This window comes from Camelina sativa, chromosome 1 (assembly GCF_030686135.1).
Source record: "Camelina sativa cultivar CO46 ecotype springtype chromosome 1, ASM3068613v1".
In the NCBI taxonomy this organism is placed as follows: domain Eukaryota; kingdom Viridiplantae; phylum Streptophyta; class Magnoliopsida; order Brassicales; family Brassicaceae; genus Camelina; species Camelina sativa.
Genome location: NC_141880.1, coordinates 13128623 through 13150328, shown reverse-complemented (window position 1 = coordinate 13150328; position 21706 = coordinate 13128623). Strand labels below are relative to the sequence as shown.

Sequence of the window (21706 nt, the reverse complement as noted above, 5' to 3'; positions counted from 1 at the left end):
GCTAAACTGTTGCTAAACAATCTTAATTTTGCTAAAAAATTAAAGAAGCAACATTTTAGTTAAAAAAAAATCATAGTAATTTATATATAATAACAATCCGAATAAATGCAATCAACAGTTGTGTTTTTTCAATCGTACTTTTTGGATATTTTCCGAAAAGTCGTGATGGTTCATTAAAACGGTTATTTATGAAATGTTACAACAGTTCACTGTAGGGTTGTGTTTATTGGAACATTCGTATCTTTTGAAATCTATATCTATATTTGTCTGTTTGAACTGTTTTCATTTTTTTGCTATGACACAAAATAATATAAATTTTCAATCTCAACAGTTTTTACAGCTTTCTAAATTATTCTTTAACATTCATTCTTTTAAAAGTAAAGAAATTTCTCCAATTCTTGATTTAACAAAAGATTTTTGGAATGATGAATCTAATTTACAATTTGTAGTTAATTTTAAATATAAAAATTTAATAAAAATACCTAGAGTTTTTTTCAACGGTTAGATATATAGTGAGTTTTTGAATTTGACATTTTCAATATGGTAATAAAGATGTCTTCTATTTAAAAGCAGTTTTCACTATATTTTATTTATATTTTTTCATCACAACTTTCGTTCTAATAGGTGTATGACGTCATTGATGTGTGTCTATTTAAATAGTCATGTCTTCTGAACTCTTTTTATATTTGTCTCTTCATTAGTAACCAATAAGTTCGTTGAAACAAATTTTTCATTTTATGTTGAATCTAAACAATTGAATATTAATATCTAATATTTAACGTTATTCCATAATATAACTAAAATTTTAGAAATGATTATAGCAATAGAGAAATTTAATACAACTTAATATAGAATTTAAAATTGCGTCTATTTATCATAACTTTCGTTAAAACAATATTTTAATATTTAATATTTAAAAGTAATAATAACAATCTGAATAAATACAAACAACAATTGCGATTTTTTGTAGTATTTTTTGTGAAAAATTGTTTTTTTTTGTTTTTTTTCACTCAAATAGTTGTATCTGTTCATTGTAGAGTTGTGTCTTTTCACTAGATTTTATTCATATTTTTTCATCATAACTTTTCGTTATAATAGGTATGTCTATTTAAATAGTCATGTATTTTGAACTTTCTATATAATTGTCTCTTCATCAATAACTAACAAATCATAGTTTGTTGAAACAAATTTTCCGTTTTATGTTTAATTTTAATCATTTGAATAATAATATTTAATATTCAATGTTATTCTATAATCTAACTAAAATTTTAGAAATGATTATAGCAATATAGAAATTTAATAAAACTTACTATATAATTTACATTTGCGTCTATTTATCGTAACTTTTCGTTTAAAAACTATTTTTATATTTAAAATTTATTTCATCATGTTTTTGAAAGTTGTGTATTTTAATTTCAATTTTTTTTATATAGTTTCACTCATTATTAAATACATTTTAATTATAATTATTTAATAAAAATTACATTTACTCATTACAACCATTAATTCAATATTCTCAGTTAAGATCACTTTGTCATTATGATTTTTTTAATTATAGCTCTTTACCACAATTCTTCATAAAAATATATTATATATTTATAATACTTTAAACAATGTTTTTTTTGCAAAATTACGTCTATTCTATATAATATTTTTTGTTTATAAGTTTTCATTTAGATGGTTGTGTTTTTAGTAATAGTTTATGTTTAATGTTTATGTGTTCAAACTATTCTATTACATTTGAATGATTTCATAATGTATAGTTTTAAGTTTTAAATTTATTTACTTTTTTCTAAAATACTTCCGCGCGACATCGGGAGAGGGGGGGTGTGAGTCCTAGCTAGTTTTAATAATAGTTTAGTTGACTAACGGGAAGTTTATACGGTATTTTTCATTCAGAACCTCCCAAGAAAAGAGATGCACAAATAAATTAATAGTCCAACGCGGTTGTTGTTAGTGGGGTTATATATATATGGATGGATGATTGAAACATATCCAGAACAGAAGTCGTCATGGTTTTCCGGGATGACGTTTACATCTTTTGCCGAGATTCTAGTGGAACTCGCTTTTCTTCATTATTATTAGCGGCTCTACTCAGTCGGCAGATAAAAGTCTTTGAAGATATCTCCAACAGTCCCAGACAAAGTGAGCATGTTGACGTTCAAGCAATAGAAGAATCCAAGGTTTTAGTGATTGTCTTCAGTGCTACTTTAATAAAACGTCGACGGTATTGGAATTTGAAAAAGCTTGAGACGATCATAAAGGGGGAAAGAACCGCCGGACAAGTTATCATACCGGTGTTCCTTGACACAGAGCCTTGCCATGTAGTAGCCGATGAAGTCTTCGCTAGATTTAAAATTGGCAAGGAAGAGGCGGTTAGATGGGTCGATGCTGTAACCAAAATTGCTGCGCTACCTGGCCGGATGTATGCAAGGTTCCACTACTTCTTCTTCTTCTTCTTCTTTATCATTCATTCAAATTGTTTAAAAACCACATCCATGTAATATTGATGTAATATGTTCAGGGATGAGAGTGTGTTTGTGGGGAAGATCTTTCTCAAAGTCATGAAGATTGTGAAGCCTAACAAGCCGATAGTGAAAAATAGAAGCCGGTGTTCCATTGCAATGACCTTCCTCGTCATCATCAATTTGCTCGTAGAGATTGCTTCAGTGGTTGCGGACCAGTGTTCTTCTGTTGGCAAGCCTTACTTCGCAAGACTCTCTTTAGCAATGGCAATTGTTTCTGTTGTCCTCTCCATCATTGACCTCACTTACAAAATCCGAGTCCATAAACTTTGTTTCCGTTGCAAGTGGCCTATACCTTGGTTCTACTATCCATCACGTGGCTACAACAGAATCTTCGCAAGTTTCTCGGATACGGTCTTAATGTTCTGTGGTTTTGGCCAGCTACTAGTCTCGTCGATCAATTGGGGTTTTGTCGAGAAAAAACGCCGTGAGGGTCCTATCAACGTATCAGTGACGGCACTCTTCTTTGCTATCGGTATGGTAATCTCCAAGTTCTTGGAGAAGCCGGGCAGCCATTTGAAGGACAACTGACTCTTAACAAAAATGCCTTGATTGTTTTAACAGTAGTTTTTTCTTAGCAACAAGACATTGCCAAAAGTGTGATCAGTTTGGCTCCACTCTTGCATTGAAAGAAGAATGAAGCGTTTAGTCTTTTATTTCCTTCCCCTTTTGATTTGGTTTCCTCTGTTTTAAACTCTGTTCTGCGTTTAGTCTTTTAAAACCACTAAATTTACCTACAATATATTTTAGTTACCAATCAAACCCAATTTAGAGTGTGAAATATCTTGACACTGTAAAGATGTTTAATGATTTTGATGAAAATTTGTGTGAATACACGATGCAGTTCCGAAACAAAGGGGAATACATTCATATCTCCATTTCCAAGATTTCTTTATTACAAGACTGCTTATGTATGTTCTTCTCTCTACTGTCCTTAATGCCTATGTTCGCTTAGGAGAACGGCCGATAATGTTCTCGACTACCAGATTCTCAATATATATATATTAACCAGGAAACTCCCAATTGAATCGAGGAGAATTCATGAAAACCTAACTGGAACCGCGACGAACACTTTCTTGGGTTCGTGCAAGCCCATCTGTTAGCACGTCTATTGTCCAGTTTTTCAAGTCATCCTGATGAAAAAGGAAACAAGTAAGAAGTCTGATCATCAAACGACGATATGAACTAGCAAAATACAGTAAGGTTCGATGATTGAATAGAGGTTTTTTTACCTTGCGCACAGGTTCTCCAGTTCTTATTTGTGCATTTGGGCGAGCAAGCTTGGACTCAAAAGGTGTTCTTGGCCTTACTTCTCTAAAGTCATCCCACTCCTCACGTTCAATCATCCGCACTGTGCCTTGCCCCGGTGGTGCATTCTTTATCTTGCGTTCAATCATTTCTTGCGATTTTGAATCATCAATCTAACAACAAACCAATAATAAGAAACAGCAATTTCCTCAGGATATATCCTTATCTAATCGCTCAATTCCACAAAGAAATTATAAAGCAGAGTAACGGCTCAATTACAAAGCCACATCTACTTAACAGATGCTAAGTCATTAAAAAGGAAGACACACTCATAAAGAGATGATATAGGAAAGCTTACCATCATTAACACCTTTGCAAACAATGCAATACCGACAACGGCGAGGAACATAGGCATCGTTGCTGTGTCCAAATAAGATCTTGATTCTGGAACTTCAACTAGAAACTGGTTCTTTGTTGGGTTCCTTCGCTTCTTACTTTTTTGTAAATCGGCTAACTTCTTTCTTAAGGTTTCTGTTGGGGCATCATTAGACGGTGAATGAAACCTTCTCTTAAGCAATGTAAATAACTGACTTTGCCGAGACATCATAATAAACAGGCGCAGGGAATCTTCTTTCTATGTCAAAAAATAGAAAGAAAAAAAACACAAGTTTACCCAAATTGGAATAAATGAAACAATGGAACCATTAGCCAAACTCCAACACAAAACATCAAGCAGAAATAAACGTTCAATAGGCATTTTTTTGCATCTTTTGTTTAATCAGAGAAAGTAAGATGAAACTATAAATCTCTCTTTTTTATTTAACCAGAAGCCCTCTTACAAGAACACACCCATCCTATACATAGTGGACAACACAAATTCTCTCTCACAATGACCTCAACAAAAAAACACTTGAGATATCTTCACGGAAGCTAACAATACTAAAACTAATCTCCATGTGCAAACTTAATTGCGACCACTATGCTATACTTAAGAATATCAGACAGCTGTATTGTATAGACGAGATGCTAATGAACTATGCTACATGAATTGAGTGACATGTTCAAAACAAAGAACCACAAAATTTCAAGAACTAATCCAACTTAGGTAGCAAGATAACACTGTAAAATATAATAAATCCAATCTCGAATGTTAAATAAATTTTCGCTGCGGCATTGTAACGAACACTTTGTGTGCAGCTTTTCCTCAACATGAGAGATACGAAAGATTTGACATTTTTGCAACAAGGACTAATGGGAAATGAAAATAGGTGCGTAGGGAAAAATTTGGCGATAAAAACCCAGAAAGATCATTCTCCAAACAGATCAACCAAACTTAATTCAGAATGAATTAGTTCCATGATTAAATCTCTTAAGTGAAGAGAGGTTATAAAATGAGGAGTTTGCAGATGTAAACGTACCAGATCAAGAGTGATAGAGTGATTGGGTAGCCAGACGAAGAAGAAGAAGAGAGGAATCGAATTTGGGGTTTTCAATTTTTGGAGTTCGGAGAAAGAGAGAATTGATTTACGATTTGGGGGTTTTCGTTTTGTTTTAAATGACTGTCGTTTAATTGCTAACAGTGATACTAACCGCGTTTATTTCCTCTGTTTAGTGAGTTAACATAATGCTCAAACTGACCGAGTCAACACAAGTTGGAGGTTTAATTGTTAAGTCAATGGAGAGTAAGAGCTTTAATTCAACCAAAATGATAAGTTGGAGCTTTTATGACATTTTTCCAATTATAAAATACACAATATAATTTATTTTATCTTACAACACATAATGATGGTAAATGTTACATCTTATACAGTAAAACCTCAACAAAATAATAAACACTATAAATTAATAAATTTTATTGGTCTCAAGTCGGGCCAGTGTAAAAATTAACAATATTCGATAAGATAATAATTTTTTCGAAATCTCCTTATAAAATATGGTCCCAATAATATCATAAATTAATAATTATGTAAATTTATATATATATATATATATATATATATACTGATATAATAGTGTATGTTTCTCCTAAAGCTCAATTCTATAGAACAATTGTAATGTTGTATTTTCAACCTATAATGATATCTCTAAAATATTTTATAACATGTCATACAAATAATTAAATTTAAAGTTTTAATTTTTAGATATGCATCATTTACAATTTGATAATTTGACAGATTATTAAAATAGGAGAATTGATATTATTATTCATAGATTTGAATTTATGTGTCTCATGTGTATAAGTCAATTTGTCTATAATATTTGTAATTTTATTGTAAATAGTGCTTTCTAAATATTACAAGTTCAATTCCTAAACCATAAAATTTATAACATCCGAAAGTTTAATCTTATTTTACTATAGTTGTTCCAATTCATAATTTTAAAAAAAATAAACAATTAAAAATATATCTGTAAATTAATAATTATTAATTTACACTATAAAATAATAATTATTAATTTACACTATAAAATAATAATTATTAATTTATAGATAAATTAATATCACTATAAATTAATAAAATGTCTTAGTCCCAACATTATTAATTTATAGAGGTTTTACTGTATATTAAAAGAGAAACATTCTCGCACAAAATGCTGTTGTGTCGCATTTAAAGGGCTCTGCACACTATTTCTTTTATTTTTCATCAGTTTCATCATTTTGGTTGAATTAACACCTAAAATTAAAATTTTATATTCTCTTTCTAACTTAATTATATCCTTTAATTATATTTTCATAAAATCTTTAAGATAAATTTTAAAAACTCTTTGTTCATATGATATGATAATACAAGACTGATATTACAATAATTCTCACATGTTAAATTTTAATTATTATACAAAAATTATATATATATATATATTAATATATACTACACAATTGAGTTTTAGATTTCAAGTACCGATAAATATAATAGATTTTGTGCATAAAAATTATGTAAAAACATTTAATAATTATTTTATACTGCACTATGTGCGGGTTGTTACCTAGTAAAGTTGTATTTTGAAAGTTAGCAAGACACATGTCAAGTTCTCAATTTAAGTTATATATATATATATATATATTAATAATAATTATCAAAAAAATATTAATAATGTAAAAAATAATTATCAAAAAATACAAAAATTAAAAAAAAAATAAATAATTATAAGGATATCTATATATATATATATTTCATAAAATTCGAAATTATTACAGTAATTACTTATTTTTAATTTTAAGTTATTAATACTACAAAACAATAGAAATGGTATTAAAGAATATATACACTTAACTATTTAATTATAAATTTTGTAAATAGTCACTTTTATATAAACATAGATAGTCTTATATTTTTCATCTAACAAAAATAATTATTCAAAAACAATTCTTTCAACTTGTTCTATTGGTAAAAATAAATTTATGGGAAGATCAACTTTTCTTATTTTTTTAAACAAAAAATTTCTCCTAATTTCTCCTTTTTTAGTTTTGAATAGGCAAGATTAATATGTTGACCCATAAAAAAAAATAATGTATGCGTCTTCTTTGTCTAATACTGTATTGTAGTATTTATTGTAGTATTTCTAGATTGTTTTATTTAATTTATATTTTCATCTTTGAATTATTTGGGATTCATGTGGAAAAAAAAAAGAATTATTTGGGATTCATATATTATCGTGGTTATAAGTTTTTATTATTTCTGTAATTATGTCAAATTAATATTTTTCTAATTTCTCAAATTTGATTGGTTGATCACCCTTTTTTTAGTGCAAACATAATTGTTACCATTCATTCAATCCCAAAGGGAGATAGCGAGTAGAAGCTCGTCAATCTAATGGTTGGACAAAATAGGTTAATCAAACACAAAAAGTGAATATAATTACGTTGTAAGAGCGACAAACATCAAAGGATAACTTAGCACAGGATAAAGCTGGTCAAAGTCGAGTCTACTAATAAAAACCCATCGATACTTTGCTTTCAAGGTGAAAATGGCTTGGTCTCCTCCTTCCAAGAGGTGGCCCTCGTCCAAAAAAATCCATTCCCACAAAGTTGAGTGGAGTGGCCCGATAGTTTTTGGTTTTTCTCCTTGTATCTCTTTATGGGTATTGCAAAAATGTTGTGGCTTGACAGACGGAAGCAGCTTGTGGCAGTGTGGGCAACACAAGGTTTGGTCAACGCTCCTCCTAATTGTTTCATAACTAGTGATGACAAAATCAAAACATGTGAGGTCTTCGACATCACATCCATCATCAACCACCAATACTCTAACGCTGCTAGTAAGCTTTGCAATATTCTCTTCCCACTGAGACATAGAAAGAAATGGGGAAATTATGGCAGATTCTTCTCTAGAGCCAACAGTACTAAGTATATGCCCTAATATAATTTATTTTATCATACAACACATAATCTATACATAATATAGGCTACATGGTAATATAAATTACATATATAATAATAAAACACATAAACATAAGTTTTACAAAGTTACATATGAAACAATAAATTAATCAAACATTATTTCTGTAATATTTATAGACAATATTTTCGTGATTTTGGAGGTTCATGATCTGATTTGCTGGAATACTAGTATTTTCGTACAATTTGTAATATATGTAATATTTGTGTTTAAGTAATTTGTGTATAATTTGCTTTAATTTGTGTTAAGTTTGTTTAATGTATTTTTTATTTTGTGTGATCTTTATTTAGTGTATTTTTTTACTTTTTGTAAACTTTATTTTTAATATTATATTTTATTTTGTGACCTTTATTTTTCACATTACAAAATATGTTTTTTTATTTAATTTATTTTAGTGTGCTTAAGTTCTCTTAATTGAATTTTATATTATTATTTGTGAAAGACATAAATATAAGAGCCGAAATGAAAATAAAAGTAGCTTCAAAATCTCAAGTTTCACTATTCAAAAACCTTTAATTTGATGAGGTTTTAATTATTTGTTGGAATGCAAAAAACCCCAAAATTTGAAGATTTATGAGCTTGTTGGAGATATCATTAATCAATCTCGGATGTTCATAAATAAGAACAATAAATTTCTTCTGATCTTATTGCTACTACTCAATCTATAGATTTTTTTTTTACATCACTACGAATCTATAGTTTAAATATTTTTATTATTATTTACTAGGAAAAGTGACCCGTGCGGAAAATGTGAAATTCTAAAATAAAAGTCAACATTTATAATTCATTATAAATTTTTTTTTTTTTTCTCTACTACTTTGATCATTTTCACTGAGACCATCTTTATAGGGAGAACATGAGGGGTGTTCTTAGCCCAAAAAAAATAGAAAAATAATGAATAGTGGCTTAGAACACTTTTTTTAGTTCTTGATGTATAACTGATTTTGGCTCAGTTCTAAGGTGACGTGGCAAGCTGTGAATGGATACCATTTTTTGCAAACAATTTTTCACAAATTAGAAGAGGATCTGATTGAGAATATATGGAATAAATTTGGACATTAAACTATATATTAATTAAATAAAATGTTTGTGTGCTTTAATTAAGTAATATGTTTTTTTTTTATCTTTAATGTTTTTGTTGTTTCATAAAAATTTGGTATTGTATTTTGAATTTTAGTAAAAGTTTTATAAGTTTGCAATTTAAATGTTATTTTATAAGTTTTATAATTATAATATGTAAGAATATTATATTATTAAATCTTATGATCTTAAAGATGTTCTCCCAATAACTAACTTCTTAACAAAAGTTCTTAACTACTGATCTTACATTATTTTCACAATATTTATACTCTAAAAACATCCTAAACTGTTCTCCCTATAAAGATGCCCTGACCCAACCGACTTTTAGATCAACCAAACATAATTAGCTAGTATAAAGTAACTTAAATTTTCAGCTCCAAATTTTGGAGATATATATTTAAAAAATGCTTTGACATTCATAGGCATTTTGGTCTCACATTTTTCTTCAAACAACTCATTTAAATAAACTCAAAAATACCTTGAAAAAATGATTAATACGGTTGGAAAACGATACCAAACAAAGGGTAAATAAAACACTACAACTTTAATGAAGATAAATGAATCAACGTCAAGAAAAAAAAATTGAATTTTTTTTTACCTTAAAAGTTTGAAATAATACTCTAAAAACAAAAACTTGAAACTTGTTTTCAAGGTCCATAAAAATTTATATATAAAAATAAAAAGGTGTGAAACAAAAATATATGAAAAAATAATAGTGCAAACATTGAAAGATGGGGTACAACAAATAAACTCAATTGTTAGAAGAAATTTTTTTTACAACTTTTGGGATCATTAACAAATTTAAACAATTAAATGAGATAATAAATCTATTAGATTATATTAAAATCGATCTCTAAAAATAGGTTTGTTATTATATATAGATATTATAACGAAATTGTGGTTTTTTATTGTTTGTTTGCAGTAATGGTATTATAACAATCTATTTTGCGACATCAATTGTTGTATAATAATTATCATCAATATGTAAAATCAGTTCTTTGTGATATTTCAAAATTCAAAATATATAGTAGTTGGAAAATTATATTTTTATTGTTTATTTTAAACTTAAATAGTCATATGGTTATTCATGGACTTCCAATAAAAACAGGTGTTCTCACTGAGTTTATTATCACCAATATTGCCAAATGCTTGTTCGTGGAAGTGGTGAGTGATAAAAGAAAGACCACAACTTTTTCCTTGAGTTTTTTTTTAAGAAGACATTCAATATGTTAAAAAATGTCTTTTATTTCTCTAAAGAAGACAACTCAAGATGTCTTTTGGGAGAATGAAAATGAGAGATGTAGTTAGATATTGTGAAATGGTATTGAACCAACACATCCTCTCTCAGTCTCTTACCCGGTCTAGTCTAGAAACCGAAGTGGTTGCACACTCCCACCTAATCAAAGTCTTGTGGCTCATTTTAGGCTTCAAAATATGACAATGAAAGTAGTTGGACAAAGATGATATATACTTGCGGTCAAAAAAAATCATTTCTAGATAAGTATCTACTTTTTTTTTGTTGTTTATGACGCAATTATCAATTAGTTAAGATTAATTATTATTTAAAGTTTGTTGAGTTAGTTTTTTAACAAAAGCATTTTCAGAAAATTAATTTTACCAGCATAATTACTTTATCTAATTTCACACTAAATTTTAGAAAATTAAATATTTAATTATTAGTTATTAAAACAAAAAATAGTCTAGTATTTTCATTAATTTATTTCACAATTCACAAAAACTTTTAAACATTTAAATAAAATTTCTTAACATGAGTTTTGTATAATCTTATATACAGTGATTGAATTAGAAAATAGTAAAAGCCATAAAGATTGTATGATCCAATCTGTGCCATTAAATTGGCTCTGACAGATTCCTACTTGTTTCTCTTGTCAACGCCCAGATTCAACTGTTTCATCCTTCTCACGCGTCTGAGTCTCCTCCACAACAGCTTCGTCTAATTTAGCTCCGGTGATCTAGCTTCAATTAGATCTCACCTCACCCAAACCTGCATGTAAGTTTATCCCTTTTGATCTCAATTAGTGTCTCCACCGGATTTTACAATGTTGTTTTAATTTGCTGATCATGGGATTTTGCATCTACCCAATTCGTTTCAGGAAGTGAATTCACGAGTTTGATGATCAAAGTTTCTATTTTTCTTTGTGGGTTGATTTCAAAATTCAAGATTTGTCAATGATGCAGCAGCAGCAGCAGCAAGATCGAATTGGTGATGAAGTAGATGAGACAGATCTTGAGTCTTTAACAAGTGGCGTTCCTCGTAGAGACGCTCATAATAGGTTTAGGTCTCATCATCAATTCTCAGGAATGGTGAGACAAAGAGCTTACATTTTTGATGGTGATGGTAAATACTATAACAAAGAATGGGATCTTGCTGAAGGAACAGGGAAAGAGTTTTGTTGGTACCATGTTGAGTTACCTAAAGGGAATCAGAAACTTTCTCAATCAGCTCAGCATCTTATTGATGCTTTGTGTCCACCATTGAAGCTTCAAGACATTCTTTCTCTTGTTAGTAATGGACCCTTTTGTGGGCATGTTGATGGAGCACTTGTTTTTAGAGTTAACTCTCCTGGTCCTGCTTCTAGTAGCTTTACCTTCAAGATTGCTGCTAGGATTACTGAGAATTCTGTGATTACTGTGTCTTTAGGACGAGTTCCTAGGTTAGGTTTCTCGCCTATGGGTCAGTCGCTTCTCTCGGAAGTTCCTAGTGTGGATTCTCCTTCGTATTACCGTGGTGAGAGGAAGGAAAGAAGTGGGATTGTGATTGAGGAGCATGTTCTTGAATTCTTGCTGACTATGAACCATTCTGAGGAAGCTGATAACCCTGTTCCAACTTCTGTTTCGAATCTTGTTGTGCATATCATTGACACACATGTTGATCAGCTGCAAGATGTTGTTACTAAACTTGAGATTGAATTGGATGCGGTGGAACTCGAAATGGATAGAGGTTAGCTAGCACTCTCTTCTTCAACAGCTTTTTCTGTTACCAAAAGTTTATATGACTCAAATGAAAAACATGCATTTGCCATTTTTTTGTGCACCATGATTATTACTTTTCAACTCTATGCACAATAGCAAAAACATTTCAGGGTTTTTTTTTGTATAGTTGTTCGTTGGTTTCATATGAATAATCGTTTTTTTGACAATAGGTGGATTCGCTATGAAGAAACAGATGTTGGATGATAGAAGGTTCCCAAAATTGCATCTCAACTTGCAGCGTCTTTTGCAGGTAGAGCTATACTAACTATATATCACCAAGCCTTAAGCTTTCTTTTCTTCAGAGCACTGTTTTGTGTGACTTCATGTAGTTGCAGGAATTTTTTTGTGGCTTCATTTAGTGTTTCTACCCTGAGTTAAACATTTCTCTGCATCTCAGGTGATTGCACATGGAGAACAAGTATTTCCAAGAGTGAAGGAAAAATGTTCCACGAAGCCTTGGTTTCTGGCAGAAGACATCAACTCTTTAGAAGAGTTGATTGGGCGGTTAAGACGTTTAAAAGAGAATGTAGGCTTCATTGCGAACCGTGTGACTGCAATCCAAGCTGGTTTGGATAGCTGGCAAGCCGAGCAAATCAACCGAAAGCTCTATTACCTCTCCTTCCTTTCCATCATATTCCTTCCTCTATCGATTATAACCGGAGGTAAAAAAAAAACACCAAAAAAAGCCAACACTCTCTTTTCCATTCATATCACACTATCTAACCTGTTGTTGTAACCAGTTTTTGGGATGAACGTTGGAGGAGTTCCTTGGACAGGACAAGACAAACCAGAGCTAGGAGACGGATTTAGAAACGTGATGTACATCTGTCTTATAATGCTGGCTCTAGTGTTGTCCTGCTTCGGTTTCCCAGCGTTATATAGTCGGATAGCTTCTTGGTGGAGTGTTAGAGATATGAAAAGAAGCTGGTCTCTTAACAGAAGATCGTTCCAAAAGAGACCAACCATAGTCCAAGAAAGAAGAGGCTACCTTAGGCTCTAAAACCAAACATGAAACAACTTCCCCTCTTGAGTACTTTTTTTTTCACGTTTCTGTTCTCTCATAAACTCTTGTTCTCCTGTTTAGTTAGATCTTTGAGTAAAGACTACAAATGTACAGCTGTGTTATTCTTTCAATTCTTCATTGATTCCATACTTTAGAATTTAGATTTATCCAAAGCACTGTGAAAATGGTGTCAGCCAAAGTCTTGATCTTTTGGTTAGCATTAAAAAAACAAGAATAAAACATTGATTGGTTCCATTGGGAAATAAATACACTAAAAACCACATCAAAATTACGATTCTGCCATTGTCGGTGATCTTCACTTCACTGGACTTCACTGGTCTTCTTCTCTTTCTTCGTTCTCGGATCTGTAGCTCTTCTAAATCTCTCTTCTGGGTCTGGATCGGAAGAAGAAGAAGAAATGTTTGGCCGACCTGCGATTTCAAGAACCGGAGGGTTCCGTCCTGAGAACTTAGGGCAAAACGCGCTCAACTTAATCGGGAACATAGGCTTCTCACTCTTCGTCCTCGGAGTACTAATCTTCACCATCATCGCCGCTACTTACGAACCAGAGGATCCTCTCTTCCACCCATCTGACAAAATCACAACTTTTCTCACTTCCACGTCAAACGCTACGTTGAGATCCGATGACTCTGTTGTTAGAACCGGTGAAGATTTCATGGTGGCGAATCAAACCGAGTTTGCAGGTTTTATCAACATAACTGATGTTGAAGCCACCACTGCCAATACCAATGAGACGAATGAGGAAGAGGGTAATCAGTTGGAATGTGATGTGAATGCTCCTATTGATTGTAAAGATCAAGAAGTGTTTCATCTTATGATGAAAGCTACGATTGAGCAGTTTAAAGACATTCACTTTTATAAGTTTGGTAAGCCTGCGGTTGGGGAAGGTGTGAATTCTTGTGATATGGCGTGGAGGTATAGGCCTAGAGATGGGAAGAGTGCTGCTTTTTATAAGGATTATAGGAGGTTTGTGATTGGGAAATCTGAGAATTGTAGTTTGAGTGTGGTTGGGATTGGGGAGTATCATTCGGGTTTGAACGCGAGGAAGAGGAAGAAGAATCAGAAAGCTGGGTTTGAGAAAACGGGTGGGAAGAAAGATGATTTCTCATTGCCTGTTGTTGGTGAAGTAGTGAATGATTCACTTCCTATGGTTGAGTCTGATAACGCGTTTAGAAGTGGGAAATACTTGGTTTATGTTGGTGGAGGAGATAGGTGTAAGAGTATGAACCATTTCCTGTGGAGTTTCTTGTGTGCACTTGGGGAAGCTCAGTATTTGAACCGGACTTTGGTGATGGATTTGACGTTGTGTCTGTCTTCTATCTACACATCGTCTGGCCAGAACGAGGAAGGGAAGGACTTCCGGTTTTACTTTGATTTCGAGCATTTGAAAGAAGCGGCTTCTGTGTTGGATGAAGTTCAGTTTTGGGCAGAGTGGGGGAAATTGCATAAGAAGAAGAATAGTTTGAACCTTCATCTCGTGGAGGATTTTAAGGTCACTCCGATGAAGCTTGCTGGTGTAAAAGATACGTTGATAATGAGGAAGTTTGGGTCAGTAGAACCTGACTATTACTGGTACAGAGTTTGTGAAGGAGATGCAGAGTCTGTTGTTAAAAGACCGTGGCATCTGTTATGGAAATCAAGAAGGTTGATGGAAATTGTCTCTGCGATTGCATCGAGGTTAAACTGGGACTACGATGCAGTACACATTGAGAGAGGAGAGAAAGCAAGAAACAAGGAGCTTTGGCCTAATCTTGAAGCAGATACTTCCCCGAGCACTCTCTTGTCGACCTTACAGGACAAAGTAGAAGAAGGAAGGAATCTCTATATAGCAACAAATGAAGAAGAGTTATCCTCCTTCAACCCTTTGAAAGACAGGTATGCCACTCATTTTCTTTATGACTACAAAGATCTGTGGGACGAGAGCAGCGAGTGGTATTCAGAGACTACGAAGCTTAATGGAGGCAACCCGGTAGAATTTGACGGTTACATGAGAGCATCTGTTGACACAGAAGTATTCTTGAGAGGCAAGAAGCAGATTGAAACATTCAATGATCTTACAAACGACTGCAAAGATGGAGTTGGGACTTGCAATGCTGCTACTTCCTGATCTCTATCAGATTCTTCATTTGTTTGTTGTTTGAATCATCTTGTACCACTTGTTTCCAGTTTTGTCTTGTAGAATAGCTTTGTATTTTCTATTACTGTTGTTTCGTCTCTCGTGACTTTTAACTAATATTTGCCCTTTTGGCATTTCTAGTCTGGTTCTATTTCTTTGAAATGCAAAAACTGAAAGGAGATGATATTATTGATACACAAAAAATTGTTTTGGTACAGTGAAGAACGGTATTACTTGAGACAACTAACAAAAGTTATGCGAAATTAAGAAAAAATGTTTCATCGTCTTTGTTTACCACTGGTCTTCTCCTTCTTAATTGGAAAAAGGGTGAGCTTCTTCTTGCCAGAGTCTGCTATGGCGTCAGCTTTCTTGAGCAGTGAAATGGCAACTTGATGCTGTCTTTCATTCACCGTCTTCTCATCCATGAACGGTTTAACCTCAAAGGTTCCTCTTGTGAAATGTCTGGCAACCTACAAAAGACATTTATTCCTCAGTTTTGTCAGAAAATCTAATATTCAGACAGCCTCATCAATGCATACTTCTGGCTAACGCGAATCACATCAAAGGAGGAAGAGTGCTGAAGGTACCTTTAAGAGAATCCATACTTTCAGGGAACTACTGAGGATGGCAAGCCGCGTCCTCTTCCCCGTAGTCAAGAAGCTTGACATATGACTGTCAACCCGCAATATGAACCTTGGCCATGACTTGGGGTTCTCTAGGTCTCCTCTTTTCTCCATCTTTGCCTGAAATTTTAGATCGTCATGACATGAACCAAAACATCATTGAAGGATGCACGTTTTCAAAATGGAGAACAACAACAACAATCACTTATTCTAGATGCTCTTCATTTGGTTGGAAAGAGAATTAACAGAAAAGAGTCTATATTGTAACACTCACGAGCTGCCGACAAATCTCTTGCTCAATCTTTGAATAGGAAGTCTCCAGTGCCTCCACTCTACCAGTTGCGTGACAGCAAGAACACGGCTCACTGATCATGAATGATACACTTGGTCGAACCTGTGAAAAAAAGTAGATTCACTGCAATAAGTATAAATCAAGGGCTCAGTTCTTTCTGGGGAACGACCCACCTGTAACAGTATATAGTGGACGCGCTATGCCAAATTATTTGATTAGAAGTTCTACAGAAAGAGTAAAACATCCACAAGTTGGGACAATACCCTTTTTCTTGTTATTTCCATAAGTCCGTGCCTAGACAGCTCTGATACTTTTACCAGTGACCTATCTCTCTCCACTGCTTTCTTAACCTCTTCATAAACGAGTCTCTTATTTGCTGAAACCCAAAAAATTAAACAAGAATATTCAAGATATCCATCGTTCAAGAAAGGGATTTGCACATCTAAAATTTTATGTGACTGCATGAAAAACAATGACATTCTAACTCACATTCATCTGCCATGTCAATGAAATCTACCACAATGATACCGCCAATATCTCTCAGCCGAATCTCCCTTGCAATCTGAATCATGATCACATGGAGTATTAATAAATAATTTTCAAGATCAGCATATTGCAAAACTTAAATAGACTTCAAGGAGAACTACACAAGTCAAGCAGGCCTCACACAGTTACTCTTTCTCCCTGTTAAAATTTTCCTAAGGCAATTTACTAATCATTGGATAATTCATACACCCATATATATGCTCGTATCTGACCTCATGACACACTCTGCAGAATAATTACTAAGGCAATATTCAGAGGAAGAATTTGTGCCGCAAAAGGTTGGCGAATGAATATGTAATCTAGCAGCCAAAATGTATCACATACTTGTCTGGCAGCAGTAAGATTAACTTCTAAAATAGCTTTCTCCTGTGAATTACCCTGACCAAACATTCCATGTCCTCCGTTCACATCAATAGAGACCAACGCCTCAGTTTGTTCAATCACTAAAGAACCTCCATTGGAAAGTGGAACTCTGCAGGAGGCAAAATATACATTTACATGAAGATATCTGGGAAGGAGGGTCATAACTCCCGAAGTGCGGTGTTAGCCACTTCTTACCTTTTACTGAGAATACCTTCGATTTCCTCCTCAATGTCATATAAATCAAAAAGAGGGATACCCTTATCATGCAGTTCCACTCGATTACAAAGATCAGGTGCCATATCCTGCAGGTAGTGTGTCACCTGTAAACTAATACCAGTTATTGAAATAATTTGGATACAGTATTACTCTATTGGGGATCCGTTCTAGACTATGGTACAGTTTAATTATCTGCAAGTGCAAGAATTGGTACAAATAGAGAAGACGTAACACATCTAACTGGAGCTTTAAATTAAGCATTTGAAAATAACATATGATGTAAATCAATAAATGTATGAAGGTACTAAGATCATTGTTTAGACAAGGAAAGTCTCCTTCGACACACTATCCATTTCTTATTGTGGAAAATGAAATTGAACAAAATGAGGGCAATGTACCTCATGGTATGTCCTGGGAGAGTCAACCACCATCTTCTCAACCTGGAAAACACAAGAAGTTACTGTCACTTGAATGTCCACCCATAGAACCTTAAAGGGCAAATCGAGGAGAAAAATATGAAAAATGGCCTAACTACCTTGTCATTGAAATAGTCCTGCACAACTGAGAGTGTTTGACCCATTGCTCTATGTAGCAGCGCTGGAATGGCTCCTTCCACACCTTCATCTGCAGCAAGAGCTGCAGATTTTGCTTCATCTGTTATGTTCTTCCAGGTTAAAAGCAGACCTTCTAAGTCTTTCTGCAGTTCTTCTAAAGAATGGCCAGCAGCTACAGTTCTTACAGTCAGGCCAAAACCCTGAGGCTGCAAAGTTTTTGCTATAACTTTTAACCGGGTTCTCTCAACTCCCGAAATTTTTTTCGAGACTCCAATTCGTTTGCAGCGAGTCAGTAATACCTATACGGAAAAACTTTATCTCAGACAATAGAATCATAAGAAACGAAAGTAAAAAGTGTCACAGGAAAAAACACATGTCATACCCAGAATCTACTTCTCAATTTCGGGTAAGCAGTAAGAGTTGGACCTTTCGTACCGAGGCCCTCTTTAACAACTTGCACAATTATCTTGGTGCCTTTCCGAACTTGAATCCACTTATCATCCTTAGATGACATCCCCTTAGAAGCTTTTGCAACTGATCCATTAGGAACGAGAGAATCTGCAGGGTGTTCTCTTTCCAGAGGAATAAAGCCATTCTCAGATCCAACTTCCACAGCACCATGGTTCCCTACAGTTCCATTAACTAGTCCAGCTAGAGCATCTGAGACATGATCTTCATCATTTTCATGCTCATCGTCATCATGAAAAGATTCCCCAGGGTCATTTGAATCAATGTCTAATAAACTACTGGCTTCAAAGTCATAAGAAGTATGTTTGATTTCATGGGGAGCTGGAATGTCATTGATAGAGAGGATGGGAGAACTATCAGCTGCTTGCCTCTTTGATCCATCACAGAATGGAGGGAATATGAATGGTTCCCTGTTTGACTTAATGTCCATGAAAGAATGTCTAGCACTTCCGATATTCACAAATGCACCACCCATATGGGGCACAAACTTAGTGATTACGCCCAGGTAAACACTATCACACTGCACATTGGTCTTAACTGGTTCCAACAATAACTCAACCAGCTTTTCACCTTCCAAGACAGCAATCCTTTGCACAGTACATATAGAAGAATTGATCAGTATTGTAGTGGAAATGGATTCTTGTTGAAACAATCCATCATCAGGTAAGAGAGTCTCAGTCAGCTGGTGATGTTGTTCATCAGTATCTAAGTCGTTTTCAATTTCATCACAGCTTTCAACATCTTGTTGGCTATCAGTCTGCATGCTCCTTGCATGTGGCAAGGTAACAGATTCTTGAAGGAACCACGGTTCCTCAATAGGCTGATAACTGTCAGAAAATAACGCACTAAAGTTCAAGTTCTCTGACGAAAACGCTGCAAGCTCATCACAGAATAAAGATTCATCTCCTACTTGCTTCTCATTCAGAAGTGGTCTCGGGACTTCTATAGCACTATCGGCGGAATTGCATTCATCTGCCAAACCACTGGAAGCATTTGAGTTTTAAAACATTTTTTGCAAAGGATGAAAAGAGACACAAAGAGGAGGAACCACGGAAATGTTACCTTCGCTTTGAGCTAAAGTAACAGAATTTGGAAAAAGGTAAGCATCATCAATCCAAGACCCCCATACGTATGATTGTTGTGTTTTTGAGGAAGCACTCATCCATGAATCCCTTATAATTATTTTTCTCTCTCGACTGATAGAAGAAGGAACAGATAACGAAAATTGTGGCCCTGGTCTCCAGATGACATCAGATGAAGACCCGTATCCAGCTTTTAACAAATAATTATACCTGAAATTTACACCAGAAGCAATCTGCCAAGCATATTAAGTTATAAGCAAACAAGACATATGAACTCGCTTCAAAGAAAAGAGTTTGGTTCCCTTTGATGCTACGATTGATTCAAATATTTATGCAAACTGATATTTATGTTTGCTAAGGCTTAAGTGAAACAAGTGAATGGATTACCTTGACTTTAGCTTCCCATTCATTTTCATTTTCAGTAGGCAACATTGAGATTGCACAGTCTGGCTCCCAGCTACCTAAAGCGGAAGGATCTCCAGTAACGTAGAGATGTTCATTGGGTGCCAGATCAGCTTCCACAATCCAAACAACCTCGCATAATCCTTTGCCCAGACTAGCTGGCTGTTCTGAGAATACAGAAAACCCGAAATATTAGTAGTTGAAAATACAAACATCAAAATCTGAGGCACAACACAACTGAAAACACTACAGGAAAAAAGTTAAACAATGAGAAATGTTTTTCTTCTCCCAGTTACCTTGTTGTGCGCTTATAATAGCAGACCTTGCACGTAAACGAGAGACCCCAAAGCACAAGGTGAGCCTAAAGGTCTTCCCAGGCTCAACATTAGAGAACATATATCTGTTCAACGACAGAGAATCCAAGTCAGTACAAAATGGCATATCCTATTCACAGATTTTTTATGAAGATTCTCTTTTAGGTTCATTCATGTACAAATTCTTCCGCCCTAATCATGTTGTGTCAATATATCCATCAAAAACTGAGTTCAGGGAGGAGCCCTGTGAGATATGAACTCAAGAGACTGAGTAGAAATAGGAAGAGAAAGGTACAATTCAACATCTTTCCCAAAAGTAAACTCCCACTTAAAGCTCTAACAACAATATCTAAGAAACCCAACTCCACAATTTATTCATTAAATTCCCAAAGCTTCAATTTCAATTAGAACAGACCACAGACAAAGTGTATGATAAAATGCCCCAACGAAACAACTTACGAAGAAACGGGAAACCCAGAAGTAAAAAGCCACGAGGAGCGAGAAGAAACTGAAAATTGAGGAAGACGACGCCACGGGAGTTCAGCAACATCCATGGTACTACTGAGTTGCTATTGAGTTTCACCAACACACGGACCCGGTGGTGGACGAAACGAGCGGAGTTAGAAGCGCCAGTTTCTACGACGGTGAAGAAGAGAGAGGCGAAGCCGAAAGAAGTGGAAAGAGCTCGGCTTTTTTATTGAGCAAAGGCTTAGAAATTGAGATTCCGCCGGGGAGGTGCTCGAGAAGATGACGATAACGGAAGGATATGGTGGTGTGTCTTCCTTTCTTTGGCTTTGGCGCCTTGCTGTGGCACGTGCGAGAGATATTGTATCATACGTGTGAAACTCTCTAAAGCCCAATAACAGTTAAATAGTTTGATTTGTGATCTACCTTTGGCCCATTAATTCAGGCCTAGATTGGACTCACCTGCTACATGTTTAAGTTTAACCCAATCTAGTTCAACGCCTTAACCGGACGAGATATGATGATTATACTTTTTAAGTTTTAAGGTGTTGGGTTACCTTAGATTGGGTAAAACTTACACATTTAAGGCGCTTTCTATTGGGTCAAATTTGGTAATACATACAGAGATAGAGACTGAGACTTTAACTTGAGTAAATATGTACAGTAAAACCTCAATAAATTAATAATGTTGGGACCATAAAATTCTATTAATTTATAGAGCTTATAATTTCTCGATAAATTAATAATTATTAATTTATAAAGACACTTTCCTAATTTGGTAAAAAAAGTTTAAGAATAAAATTTAATCGTTATAATTAATATTTTTATAAAACCAATTGAAATGAAAATAACAATTATTATGTTTTGAAGATAGTACTCAAAGATTTTTATACAGTAAAAATATTTAAAATGAACTCTAATTAAAATTAATATGTATATATATACATATAATTTATATAATTATTAATTTATATTATTGATGGGACCATATATTTGCAAAAGA

The 21706-nt window shown here is 33.7% G+C and overlaps 5 protein-coding genes and 1 long non-coding RNA gene across 9 annotated transcripts; 3 read left to right on the top strand and 3 right to left on the bottom strand.

Annotated features, from left to right (window-relative positions):
* The first annotated feature begins 1907 nt into the window (after positions 1–1907).
* Positions 1908–3381, top strand: LOC104790394 (uncharacterized). The gene is made up of 2 exons (XM_010516147.3): positions 1908–2434; positions 2525–3381. Exons 1-2 carry the CDS (start codon positions 2013–2015, stop codon positions 3054–3056), a joined length of 954 nt encoding a protein of 317 aa, XP_010514449.1. The 5' UTR covers positions 1908–2012; the 3' UTR covers positions 3057–3381.
* Positions 3311–5466, bottom strand: LOC104790381 (uncharacterized). Of its 2 annotated transcripts, none has more exons than XM_010516127.3 (4): positions 5192–5466; positions 4132–4407; positions 3758–3946; positions 3311–3658 (listed from the first exon to the last, which is right to left on the bottom strand). In XM_010516127.3, exons 2-4 carry the CDS (start codon positions 4378–4380, stop codon positions 3575–3577), a joined length of 522 nt encoding a protein of 173 aa, XP_010514429.2. In that variant the 5' UTR covers positions 4381–4407; positions 5192–5466; the 3' UTR covers positions 3311–3574. The 2 variants fall into 2 exon arrangements, with proteins under 2 accessions (XP_010514429.2, XP_087314304.1); XM_087458178.1 differs by having other exon boundaries at positions 4132–4304; positions 5192–5366.
* A 2134-nt stretch (positions 5467–7600) lies between these two features.
* LOC147949863 (uncharacterized) lies at positions 7601–10680 on the bottom strand. Its single transcript, XR_015561858.1, has 2 exons — positions 10601–10680; positions 7601–8050 (listed from the first exon to the last, which is right to left on the bottom strand). It is a non-coding gene; the product is annotated as an uncharacterized LOC147949863 (long non-coding RNA).
* LOC147949862 (uncharacterized) lies at positions 10538–13390 on the top strand. The gene is made up of 5 exons (XM_087458166.1): positions 10538–11255; positions 11359–12206; positions 12409–12488; positions 12636–12900; positions 12979–13390. Exons 2-5 carry the CDS (start codon positions 11435–11437, stop codon positions 13236–13238), a joined length of 1377 nt encoding a protein of 458 aa, XP_087314292.1. The 5' UTR covers positions 10538–11255; positions 11359–11434; the 3' UTR covers positions 13239–13390.
* Positions 13391–13520: 130 nt separating this feature from the next.
* On the top strand, positions 13521–15646 carry LOC104790351 (uncharacterized). Its single transcript, XM_010516087.3, has one exon. It carries the CDS (start codon positions 13660–13662, stop codon positions 15367–15369), a length of 1710 nt encoding a protein of 569 aa, XP_010514389.2. The 5' UTR covers positions 13521–13659; the 3' UTR covers positions 15370–15646.
* LOC104790336 (ribonuclease E/G-like protein, chloroplastic) lies at positions 15550–21042 on the bottom strand. 3 transcript variants are annotated; one of them, XM_010516069.3, is made up of 14 exons: positions 20698–21042; positions 20221–20324; positions 19910–20091; positions 19503–19755; positions 18355–19412; positions 17954–18271; positions 17817–17858; positions 17398–17522; positions 17164–17311; positions 16783–16855; positions 16557–16669; positions 16276–16395; positions 15966–16121; positions 15550–15848 (listed from the first exon to the last, which is right to left on the bottom strand). In XM_010516069.3, the coding sequence occupies exons 1-14, from the start codon at positions 20790–20792 to the stop codon at positions 15657–15659; spliced, it is 2979 nt and encodes a 992-aa protein (XP_010514371.1). In that variant the 5' UTR covers positions 20793–21042; the 3' UTR covers positions 15550–15656. The 3 variants fall into 3 exon arrangements, with proteins under 3 accessions (XP_010514371.1, XP_010514378.1, XP_087314287.1); XM_010516076.3 differs by having other exon boundaries at positions 19503–19732; XM_087458161.1 differs by lacking the exons at positions 19910–20091; positions 20221–20324; positions 20698–21042 and having other exon boundaries at positions 18355–19423; positions 19503–19536.
* Between the last annotated feature and the right edge of the window lie 664 nt (positions 21043–21706).

What these genes read in the sequence shown, in the direction of transcription:
- LOC104790394 (XM_010516147.3), top strand. Translation starts at nt 2,013, where the DNA reads ATGGTTTTCCGGGATGACGTTTACATCTTTTGCCGAGATTCTAGTGGA. An exon ending in CCTGGCCGGATGTATGCAAG is followed by an intron (nt 2,435 to 2,524) that starts GTTCCACTACTT and finishes TAATATGTTCAG; the next exon opens with GGATGAGAGTGTGTTTGTGG.
- LOC104790381 (XM_010516127.3), bottom strand. Translation starts at nt 4,380, where the DNA reads ATGATGTCTCGGCAAAGTCAGTTATTTACATTGCTTAAGAGAAGGTTT. An exon ending in TTGCAAAGGTGTTAATGATG is followed by an intron (nt 3,947 to 4,131) that starts GTAAGCTTTCCT and finishes GTTTGTTGTTAG; the next exon opens with ATTGATGATTCAAAATCGCA. An exon ending in CTGGAGAACCTGTGCGCAAG is followed by an intron (nt 3,659 to 3,757) that starts GTAAAAAAACCT and finishes CTTTTTCATCAG; the next exon opens with GATGACTTGAAAAACTGGAC.
- LOC147949862 (XM_087458166.1), top strand. Translation starts at nt 11,435, where the DNA reads ATGATGCAGCAGCAGCAGCAGCAAGATCGAATTGGTGATGAAGTAGAT. An exon ending in ACTTGCAGCGTCTTTTGCAG is followed by an intron (nt 12,489 to 12,635) that starts GTAGAGCTATAC and finishes TCTGCATCTCAG; the next exon opens with GTGATTGCACATGGAGAACA. An exon ending in TCTATCGATTATAACCGGAG is followed by an intron (nt 12,901 to 12,978) that starts GTAAAAAAAAAA and finishes TGTTGTAACCAG; the next exon opens with TTTTTGGGATGAACGTTGGA.
- LOC104790351 (XM_010516087.3), top strand. Translation starts at nt 13,660, where the DNA reads ATGTTTGGCCGACCTGCGATTTCAAGAACCGGAGGGTTCCGTCCTGAG.
- LOC104790336 (XM_010516069.3), bottom strand. Translation starts at nt 20,792, where the DNA reads ATGGATGTTGCTGAACTCCCGTGGCGTCGTCTTCCTCAATTTTCAGTT. An exon ending in TACTTTAGCTCAAAGCGAAG is followed by an intron (nt 19,413 to 19,502) that starts GTAACATTTCCG and finishes GTGGTTTGGCAG; the next exon opens with ATGAATGCAATTCCGCCGAT. An exon ending in AATTGAGAAGTAGATTCTGG is followed by an intron (nt 18,272 to 18,354) that starts GTATGACATGTG and finishes TTTTCCGTATAG; the next exon opens with GTATTACTGACTCGCTGCAA.